The 11,862-nt window shown below is 37.5% G+C and overlaps 1 protein-coding gene across 1 annotated transcript; it reads right to left on the reverse strand.

Annotated features, from left to right (window-relative positions):
* Nucleotides 1-228: 228 nt before the first annotated feature.
* On the reverse strand, nucleotides 229-2,272 carry LOC113278386 (uncharacterized serine-rich protein C215.13-like). The gene has a single exon (XM_026527243.1). The coding sequence runs from the start codon at nucleotides 2,019-2,021 to the stop codon at nucleotides 522-524; it is 1,500 nt and encodes a 499-aa protein (XP_026383028.1). The 5' UTR covers nucleotides 2,022-2,272; the 3' UTR covers nucleotides 229-521.
* Between the last annotated feature and the right edge of the window lie 9,590 nt (nucleotides 2,273-11,862).

Below are 11,862 nucleotides of genomic sequence, written 5' to 3' on the forward strand. Positions count from 1 at the left end.
TATCCAAAACCATTTTGGACATGATTCCATATTTCTGTCTTGAATTCAAGATTCCCAATTCAGAAATGTCAAAATCACACCAACCCATCTTAAAATGATGCCAGTATCTCTCTGTTCAAGAGTCACAATCTATCTTACAATTAGAAAAATGTATGCATCATCAAAATTCAAAAACACTTCAATTTTCCAAGCAGCCATAATTCAGCACCACCCCATATTGATAGTTGAGTAAAAATGAATCCCAATCCCATTAAAATGTTAACATCCTCAAGTTTGATTAATAATCAAATTGGTAATCTCCTCATTTTTCAAAGAAGAAGAAAAAAAACACAATAAGAACCCTTAAAAGAGCATTACATTAGAGTAAAAAACTGCAAAATCAAATTGTATATACAAGAACACCCTAAAACTAAAATCAGATCCAACAATTAAAGAAAAAAAATCAACTAAAAAAAAAAAGTTAAAGTTGGAGTTTTACCAAATAATAAATTTCTCTCTATTTTTCACCTTCCTCTCAAATGTTAATTCCGATCAGTAATTGAATTTGTAGTTGCTGTAGCTGTAGTTGTAGGTGTTGTAGATGTAGAAGACCGACTTCTGGTTGTATGATGATGATGATGATTTCTTAGGGATGATGATCCGTTATTACTATCTCCTCTCTTCTGAGGTGTAGTAGTAATAGAAGTATTAGTAGAAGAAAAGAACCCAAAAACAGAACCCCCAGATTTTGATGAACCACGAAGTGAACAAACAGGCACATTCAATACAGGTGTAACCCTAACATTAGCGGAATAAGATCTTTCAACACCTCTATGTTTAACTCTAGGACCACCATTGAATGTACTTGGACTACTTGAACTTCTTTCCAAACTTTGAAACACGATTTTACCAGATGAATTCATTCTTGGACTATCAATTGTCAATCCAATACTCTGATTTGATGATTGATCTGATGATGATACTCTATGCATTGAGCTTCTTGCTCTGACTGAAGTATGGTGTTGATGAATTTCTGCTGATGTTGATGATCCTGTTGGTGGTCTTGATTTTGATAATCTAACTCTAGGTGGATTTCTATTGAGTGAAATATGACTCATATGTTTTGGATCTGAATCTAATGAGAATCTTGGATGGGGAGGATGTTCATCCTGGTTTGAGGATGAAGATGCAGATGAACTTGAGGATGATGATAATGAGTTTGGTAAAATGATTTCAGTTGAATCTGAATCTCGGAGTAATGGAAGATTTAAAGATGAATCAAGTGATTGTGATAATGATTTAGGGTTGTTTCTATGTAAAAAATGTTTCAGAGCACCGCTTTTCAAAGACGATGATGACGAAGAAGAAGAAATCTTCTGGTTCTGGTTCTGATCATGATTTTTAGGATTTGGACTATTATTGCTATTTCTCTTCAAACCTAATAGTTCTTTCCATCTGCTAGAACATCTGGGAGCTTTAGGTGAAAACAGATACAGTTCAGCATCTGAAATATCAATCCTCCGAAACGCTTTAGCAGTTTCCGGCACCGAATTGATCACTCCTCTAATTTCATCTTCCTCCGACGTAACAGTAGATTCTATCACCGGCCTCGCGGTATTCAGCTGACGTGGCACTAATTTCCCATCGGAAAATAGCTCATCAGCATCTAACATTTTCACCGGATCTTCTTCTAATCTAAACTCAAAATCACCAAAACCAAAATCCTTATTATTAGAACCAACAACAACCTTCTGGAACAACTCCTTCTTCACCGATCCAGCGACAACAACTTCCAGATCTTCTTCATCATCATCACTACCTTCTTGTACAGTAAGATGATTCACCATTTTTTGTTTTGAACCAGAAGAAGACGATGATGCTGCTGCTTTCTTGGATTCTTCTTCAACAAAATCACGACTAAATGAAATTCTCGGGCTAAACCAGCCATACGAAGATGAAGGATTATACGATGATGAAGTTGAACAATCGAGAAATCCTTCTGGTAACATACCTACATTGTTCACACAAGCAGCAGAAGCCATGATCTAAATTTTCTGTTTCTGATTCTGATTTTGAAAAAGAACACAGTCCTAATAACACGAGATCGAGTGAGTGTGATAACGACAAACCCTAGAAAATTGTTTCGTCAAAATCACATCTCCAAATGAAAGAAAAAACAGAACTAGAAATCTCTCTTCACTGCGTTGGAGGAAGAGCTTATAATTTTTTTATATATAGAAAGAGAATCTCTCTGTAACGTTTTTTAGGGTTTTGGAAAATGAAAAAATGAGAACGAAATTTTGTTTCTGAATTAATAGCAAAAAGGAAAAGTCTAGAACGTTTATATAGAGTAGCCAATGTGTGTGTTCTGTACTCACTGGATTGATCCACGTGTCTAATATTCTGGTTATTGTTGCACCGTTTTGGCTCCAGTCTGCTCTTTTACAAAAATGCTGGGACCCAGTACAACAGTTTTTGTTGAGACGTACATTGAATTTGGATTGTGACACGTGGACTGTTACGATTTTAGGAATATCGAATTTGATATTATTGGGATGTACCGAAACGGAAGTACTTGGAGTGGGTCTCTCAGAATCTAGATCTACGTGTCCACGCAGGTACGTCTGGTGAGAAATTTGTACACTTAGATATTCCGGCTAATTACTGGAATAGCCTTGGATAGGGATTTCTCTCTTTTGGCCGGTACATCGAGTTTCCGTGTCCTATTTAACAAAATCTAGCGTTACGTTTCGCCATCAATAATAGTATATATCCGAGACTTGTCATGGTCTCCTGGGCTACATGTAAAGATGGCGCCGAATGCATTCGGATGAGGATGTGGATATCACATTATCCGCATTTGAAAAGAACTCAACGGAACTTTTTGTGTTTGACTTGACCGTACTGTCACTTGGGTTTCCGACTCAAAATCAATTCGCAATGAGTGGAGAGGCCCTCATGTATATAAGGAGGATCCAGTCTAGGAAGGTAAACTATGTGGGACTAATCTTCAACATGCCCCCTTCACATGTAGGGTGTATCCGACACGTGGACCACTGCATGAGTGCCTGCCCCCTTCATGGGTCGAGTCTTACGGTCTTACTTCACATACAGGGCCTAGGCCTAGCTCTAATATCATATTAGCACTTGGGCTTCCAACTCAAAACCAATTGGCAATGAGTGGAGACGCCCTCATGCATATGAGGAGGATCTAGTCTAGAAAGGTAAGCTATGTGGGACTAATCCTCGACAGACCGCAAATCAACATTTTCACCGATAATTTATTTTTATTCTAAAAAAAGGACAAAGGCCTTCCAAAACAATTAGCCTAAGCGCTATGAGAGGAACATATAAAAAAAAAGATCCATCTCAATAATTAGCCTAAGCTAGATAGAAGGAATAGACCAAAACATAGTATCAAATTTATCTTTAGCCCATTAAGCTTAAGAGTGAACTACAAAATTACATGAACGAGGATGAAAAGTAAAGTTAAACGAGGTTGAAAAGTAAAGTTACAACCAATAAAAGAGAAAGAGAATTTCTTAAAAGATGGCATCACTTCTTTGATCACCATCAAAATTTCCAGTTGAAAATTAGTCAATCGACTTATTTGCATCACTTTGAATGATGACGTGAGTAAGCTTTAGTTTCACACCTTTCTTTATTTCTTGATTATTATTGGGATACTGGTGTTTGAGGGTAAAAACTGATTCTGCTGTTTTTCGTTGTTTTGGGGTAAAAACTGATTCTGATGTTTTTGATAATTTGTGGTGTGTTGATGAGAAACGAATCCAAAACCTAAACAAATGCACTGCATGGGAATGTTTTTAGGTTCGAGAAATCAATCTGTAAGACTCTGGACTAAACCAAGAAATGGTTGTTCCAGATTCAATTCGATCACAAAGTGAATGAGAAGGGTTGATCTTAGGGAGAGAAGCGAAGAAGGTGTTTGGGATCAGAGTGTTGAATTATGAAGGTGTGGCTGTTTATGACTTGCGTATCAGAAAATGGTTTCTGGCCACTTGTGTTGATAACACTTGTTTTTTTGTCGAAAATAGGTTGAACCTATTTATACAAGTCATTTGAGCGCAACCCTGATCTCGTAGGAAGTGGAGGAGGTTGAGTAATGGAGTCGTGTAAGAGGTGGTGATCATTGCGTGGTCACATCTTCACCCACTACTCCATCATTATTAACCGTCCGTCCTTTCCTGACACGTTCTCGTAATGGGCGCGTTGCACGCCGCACGCTATAAACTGCCAGACCAATACCCCAATAAGTATCCCCCATTTTGTGACATGTTTGATGTCTCGAGTAGGTGGGCCAAGTCGTGGGACTTACCGCAACGAATAGCATGCAGTGCTATTAGGTGAAAAAACTAAGTTGTTTATGGAGTCGATATTCATAAAATATCGCATGTGTTCGATGCATGTAATGCATCGCTTTTAAGCAAAAAGCTCAAAACAATCGATATGCATGAAGCATCTTTGTTTTTGAGCACGATCAAATCAGTCACAGATTGAGTAGCACGACCGGCCATCTTTGGGTGATCGTTTGAGGACCCTATGGATGTGATATGACTTGGTCGATCACCCATGTGGAGGATGAATGGACGGTGATCTCAATGCTGCTTCGTTAGCGTTTGAAAAATAAATCTGTGCCATCCAACTAGGCTGGCGAAGTTGGATGGTCGTGATCAATCTGCGGCAGTTGTCCATTGTCATTGACGCGATTTTTAGGGTTTTAGGGGCCGCGTGGCTAACCCCATTTTGGGCGAGCGAATCGAGGTGTTGCGTGTTAGTTCGAGCAGGTCGATCGACCTTGTGCAAAGGTGGGTTGCCCGTGAGCGTGCTGGTATCTCCTGGGCCACCTAAATTTAGATATAAGCCACTCGATTTGGCTGGCGAAGATGGATGGCCGTGATTAATTTGCGGTGGTAACATATTGCCGCGAACACCAATTAGGTTTTAAAACGGCCGCGTCTTCCCTAGTTCGATCGAACGACTTGATACGTTAAGATCTTGTCACGAGTAGGTCGATCGACCAAGGAATGAGTTGGGACGCCAATGAATACTTTGGTGCTTCTTCGATCGTTCGAGATATGATCTACGCCATCCAATTAGGCTAGCCAAGTTGGACGGACAAGATCGATTTGCGACAGTTGTATACTGCTTCGACCCAATTTAGGGTTTTGAATACGGCGTGTTTGCTCGAGTTTGGGCAAACGGTTGAGCGCCCTATAGGCTTGTAGCAGGCATATCGATTGACAAAGGGGAGAATTGGGCCTCCAATGAACATGCTGACACTTCCTTAATCGTTTGTAGGAAGATCTAAGTCATCCAACTAGGCTGGAAAAGTTGGACGGTTGTGATGCGTTTTGAGACTCTTTTTAACGGTTTCAGCTCGTTCGAGCTATTTTTATACAACGCGATCACCCATGTTTGGGGTCGGCGTTCGAAGCACTTGTGGCTGAGGGAATGGGACTCGATCGACTAGGGCACTAGTGGGCCCGCCGGTCACTACGGTGATTGCCTAGTTCTGTTAGGAGTAAGCTACGCTTGTTAAATCGTGCGGTCAAGTAGTGTGGCCATGATTATTTTTTGAGACTGATGTAAACAGTCCAGATTTTCCTTAAGGAATTTAAACGCGTTCGATCGCGCCAACTTTTAATTAAAAGGTGTGTGAACGCGCTGATCTCTTTGTCAGAGGGTGGTGTAGCCTATGTGAGAGTTTTCATGCAGGTCTCAATACTGAAACTTTGGGAGATTCATGCTACTCCGTTGCGAGTGAACATAATCGCCATGTCATGCCAATATTGAGAGTTCGGCTGGGGAATATAGCATAGGAAAACACTAGCCAAGCCATGCATTAGTGAATAATGCTGGTGCAAGATAAAATTTATAGAATATTTGGGATTGTTGCTACATGCACCATTGTGAGTAAATTTTATATACATAAATATATTGAATTGCTCAATACATATATGAGCGAAGAGGCTTAGGCACTCAACACTTTTAAATGGCTCCATTTCATTAGTGAATAATGCAACTATGAACTTAAATACTCATTAAGCTATATACTAGTGAACAATTCATCTAGGAGCTTGAGTTTCAATACAATATGAAGAGCGGCATAGGCACTCATCAGATTTTGATATATTCTTTAAATTCTTTGCGGAATATAGACATATCAAGGTCTATTACTTCCAATGTCGGGTCAGGTAAATAGACTTTTACAAGTTTCGCCCTAAACTAAAAACCACCATCAACAGCTAGATAATTTAATCCTGAATTATATGAGTTATTTATTTATTTATTTTATTTTTTTGATATTTAAAGATTTTATTTCTTCAACTTAAGAAATAACATGGTTTATAATAGTTTTCCAGATAACTTTATCATCGCAAAAAGCGAGGGTTATGGGGTGAGAGCACTCATTCAAAGTGAAGGAGCTTCATCAAAAAAGACCAAATTAGATGTTAATATGGAATGGAAACACTCGTCTCTTGATCGAAAGACTTCCATATAAATGAGTGGCTGACAGTGGTGACTATATCAATAGTATCCAAGACTTGTAATGATCTTTGGTTGCTTGTAAGGATGGAGACGAATGCATTTGGATGAGGATATCACATTATCTGTATGTATTTCAAAAGGATATCAACATTTTCACTCCAAATTCGCATTAACAGAATATCAGTTAATATAGGAATTATGATCCCAAATTATATCATAATAATAAATATTATTCCATTTATTTTCTAAAAGAAATTGAGTTATTTCAAGTTTGCACGATTCTTCGGAGCCAAGGATATGAAATGAACGTTTTTAACACTCATTCACTACTAAATCCAATAAAAGATCGGATGAAATAATGTTTTTTTCACCACGAGATACTGTAGAAAATAGATTATGAGACTGAACATCAGCGACTTGAGAAGAAATATTCACTTGACAGCTTATTTTAACCACCCAAGTACATATTTTTGCATTTTTAATCATAATGAGGGATAAAATACCAAGGTGATTAAACTTTCTAGACAAAAACCCCGGGAAAAGGTTGCGATCAATTAAAATTCTATACTGAACAAAATTGATACAAAAACACCCAAAAAAAATTAAAAAAAAAAATCAAATTATGGTGGGTTTGGATGCAGAAATTACGTTTTCCAGGGATTTATAATCCCATGGAATTATGAATTTCGGGCTTCATCTAAATTCCATGCGTGTTTGGTAACCGCATAAAAAACCTGGAATATGGTAAATCCTCCATTTGAAATTCCCTGTCATGTTTGGAATTACCTTCAAAATCCAAGGATTATCAGAATACTATCGTCTGGAATCCTTTGAGTTGTTTGGTTAATTTTTCCATGGAAAAGGAAAAGAAAACCACAAAGTGACGAATACAGAAGGTGCAACAGTTATGAGTAACGTGATTCTGGAAATGTGCGGTAGACCGTAATGGTATCCATAAATCAAGAAATCAAAATATTAATCCATAAGATAGATGTATATTATAAATCAAATAAACACAGATGTATTAAAAATCAAAATATATTAGGGTTTAAGGATTTTACCTTTACGGATTCAACGAGGAGAGGATAAACTGGCGGGAGGGTGGCAGGAGGGTAAAAAGAAATGTGGAGGGAAAACCAACCGAGCAAGGGATTTTATATGGGATTTTAGGGTTTAATTTATATGGGCCCATAAATCCCTCGTTAAGTTTTCCAGCAAATCTTAGAGGTGGGGTCGGACTCAAATTGGAGGATTTGCTGGAAAAATGTTTCCCATGGGAAACATGAATCTAGAGAATTCTGACAACCAAACATACCGAGGGAAACCAAATTCCACTAAATCTTCTGGCCCCATAAATCCTATCTCTAAAATTCTACATCCAAACCCACCATTAGATTATTCCTACTTTACCCTACCCCTATAAAACATACTATCTTTTTTTTTTTTTTTTTTTTTTTCATTTCTTGTTTTTCAATGGCGCCCTTCTCCTCCTCCTCTCTACCATCACAACCACCACATCTACGATAACTCCGCTACCACCGCACCCACTACAATTTTCAGGTCTGCCACCAATAACACCTCATTCTCTTCCTTTCACACCACCACTAAATTCATACATCTCCTAATTTTCAATGCTATAATTTTTATTTTTTAAAATGTGAAAGTAAATGTCCTAAAAATCAATGAATTGATGTTTTGATAAGGGATAAGCATGGATTGGTGAACTATATATTGAACAAAATTGCAAAAATAAACAGGGAATAAAACTAACAGGAATTGAATTTGAGATAGTAAATTTATGAAAAGAAATCAGAATGGGGGAAATATCTGTGTCTCTTCCTGTTGCACTGATGGAGAGTTAAGTGAGAAGGGCAGTGAAAGTTATGATTCAATCTCCTTACTTTATTCTTTTATACTGGATCCATTCTGGTTTATTTTGAGCAGCTTACTATTATCAGTCGAAATGGTATATATATTGTCGGATGAAGATGGGATATCAAGATTGGATATTATAAAAGCTGATTTTGGTTGAGTAAATGGAGATTCAAAAGATGCAGACAGGCTATTCAAGTTACTTGCAATCAAAGGAGAAAGTGGTGCTTGAATAAAAGATGATGCAGACGAAACTGAAATTGGGGATTCGAATAAATCCCTAGCATTTTCATAGGATGAGAACGAAAGTCTTCTACTCAGGATATGAGATGATAAAACTGATCTATCTAAAGACGGGTTAGGGATATCCTGAAGAAATCCTGTTACAGGTACTGATTCAGGTTCAAAAGTTCTATTTGAATTAATGACTCGATAGGTTTCAGGATTAACTGTTTGAATGATTCAGACTCAGACACAGACAAAGGGATAAAATCTCCGGTGGAAAATTTCTTCATAAGGGCGTAAAATCAAGTCAATATTTTTGATTTCTTTACTGCCCTAATTCAAAATGAACAGTGGAGAAAACTCAATTGAAGATAGAACCAACAATTTACTGGATGCCTTAATTCATGAAATCGAATCTTTCATTGACATGAAATATGTTGTTTGGACTTGTGTTTTGTCTAAAAGATGGAGATATATCAGGAATTGTCTCCCAAAGCTACACTTCGTCTTCTAAGAAGAAACAGATGAAGAGGAATCGGATAAAGAATATATATTGATTCATACTTGGTTCAAAGCGCTTTGTAAATCGTGTGAACAAGGTACTCAGTCTTCACGACAACTCTGATATTCATATCTTTTATCTTGACAGTATCCGAATGGGAGATTGTGCTTAGTGATATGTATAAATTGATCGCCATTGTTGTCAGCCATAATGTTCAAGAGATAGATATTGATAAATGCATTATCAAAGATTTTGAGATTCCTACTTGTCTGTGTACTTGTAAATCGTTGACAAAGATGGAACTGAGATTGGATAATGGTTTTTATTTGGAACGCAAGGTTATTCCACCTAGTGCAGTGAGTTTACCTCGGGTCAAATCATTGAATCCGAACTGTATAAGACTATGGTTTGATGATGAAAATTGGCAAATATTTTTTTCCCTGAGTTTGTTGTATTCTTTCAAGGTAAATGCAGGTACTAGGGTATAGTTTTTTGGAGGATGTATGATTGTCTGATCGGTTCATTATATATTTGCTCCCTGAACTTTACAATATTGAAGATCACAGAAAAATATGTCGCTGAAGTTATCAACTGCTCTTTTGGCAGATTCTAATTGTTTCTTACCGATTAGAATTGCTGAATAATAAGCTTATGGCAGTCCAATTTGATTTTTAAACCATGGGTTTCAGATTGACTAGACTTTGTCCTTTTTTTTGGGTAGTCAAGTTATAAGGCCTATTCCTATGCACATGCCAAAAAAAAAAAAGATGTTTGGCATACCAGGTGGCATGGCAAACCGATTGCACCACTATGTGAAAACCGATAAGCGATAAACTTTCTAGCGAGCGATATTAACAATATCGCCGGAGATAAAGCCATTAGCACTGTCGGTATTTTCAATGTCGCTCGCTTTAAATAATAACGCTGGCGATACTCTAATTATCGGCCAGTAGTTATTCTGCAACCGATATTTCCTCCCTATGGTTCCTATATATACGCCCTTTTACTTCTCCAAATAACTCACACCTATTTCAACAGATATTTCACCTATATTCTCAATTTTAAATTTCATAATCATCAATGTCGAGATCCAATGAAGAAAGGGATATTATTATTACAGCAAGAAAGGTATCGTATGAGGTTGCAAGAATCGACGAAGAGGAAGCTAAAGATAATAAACTAATCAAAATTTTGATGCTTGTACATACGGGCCAAATACCAAGAGTTCCATAGCCAAAGAAGTATTATCAAGAACATATACGTATCGAGGGAGGGAATTTTACCACCAAAAGCTGATGCACGATTATTTTCTTCCAAATTGTGTGTACTCTGATCATGCTGTATTTTGCACCACAGACTCGGGTCTTTTTACCTTTTCCTTGACTTTGAGACTGTGAATCCATTTTACAAGAAAATATAGAATTGTAGAGGAAGTGTGATAGTTTTAGATTTGAAAACAATTGAGAGATTAAGAAATTCTAGAGAGATTTAGAAATTCTGGTGTGAGTTGATATGAGTTTGAAATTAGATATTTGTAGAGGGGGAAATTGTAGCCGTTGGATACGGAACTGATATGCGTTGATCTTATCATCGAGCGACAGCTTGACTACCGCTGGCGATTTAAAGACCAACGAGCGCTCTTTTGACCATCGAGCGACCGAGACTCTATCGCTCGCTGGAAACTATGTCGTGTATGCCTATATGTCAGGAACAACATATAGGCATATGAGTTTGGTAGTTTAACATACCCATAGTGGATGCATATATGCCAAAAATCAGTGTTTGGCATATGCATAGGAATAGGCCTAAGAGCTCTTTGGGCACTACTCAGACTCTTATGTTCATAAATGCTGAGAACAATCCCACATTGTATGTGCGACCTAAAATCCTTCAATTAATAAGCCTTGGGCAACCCTAATCTTACAAGTTGGTTTTCTACGTTCGGTAAAACAGGTAATTTATGATGAGTCTAACTTGATCACACCTACTCTGAATCACCCAATTAAATGTTTACATGTTAAACATTACAAAATTACATAACATATGAGGGAACGTATCGAGAATAGTTTCGTACTTTGGAAACTTAAAATCCTGCCATCAATAAGTTTTGGGCAATCCTAATTTTATAAGCGAAGCTTTCCGTTAACCGGACGGACTCCCATAAGCAAGGCAGCATTTGTAGGCTGAAAAGTACCTCCTCACAATAGCTGTTTCTTAGTTTTCATATTCTACTCGGCAGAAATACCAAACTTACTCAGAGTACGTTGTTGGTGTACTTTTTGGTTCCTTCAGTAAATGTATGTGCATCTTGTTTTTCATCTAAGAGTGATTAAGTATAAAACTACACCATGAAAGGAAATCTTGCATTTTCCAAATTTTGAGAGACAAATGCTATCCTTGCACTGCTACAGCTGCCAAGTGAGGATTAAGAAGCATAACCACACCATTTAGGTCCCCAAAGCATTTAATCTCAACAGTTGAACCGCTGAGCTGATTAATTAATTAACTGCCAACCAGACTCCAGCCGAGCGTATCCTTAATGAAAGGTGTGCACGAATGAACTGTTTCGACACGGGAACATTTATTAGATGGTTAGAGAAACATATCCTTAATCCCACCACATAAATGTCAAATAGTACGTGCTCAATTTTATGGAGTATCTAGAAATTATTTTCGAAAATTTAATCCATGATTGCCTTTTTGGCAACATCCGTAAAGATAGTCCTTATTGATCTGACCTGCATGAAATCAATCTCAAATTGATAGCACCT

This window comes from Papaver somniferum, chromosome 1 (genome assembly GCF_003573695.1).
Source record: "Papaver somniferum cultivar HN1 chromosome 1, ASM357369v1, whole genome shotgun sequence".
Taxonomy (NCBI): domain Eukaryota; kingdom Viridiplantae; phylum Streptophyta; class Magnoliopsida; order Ranunculales; family Papaveraceae; genus Papaver; species Papaver somniferum.

What these genes read in the sequence shown, in the direction of transcription:
- LOC113278386 (XM_026527243.1), bottom strand. Translation starts at nt 2,021, where the DNA reads ATGGCTTCTGCTGCTTGTGTGAACAATGTAGGTATGTTACCAGAAGGA.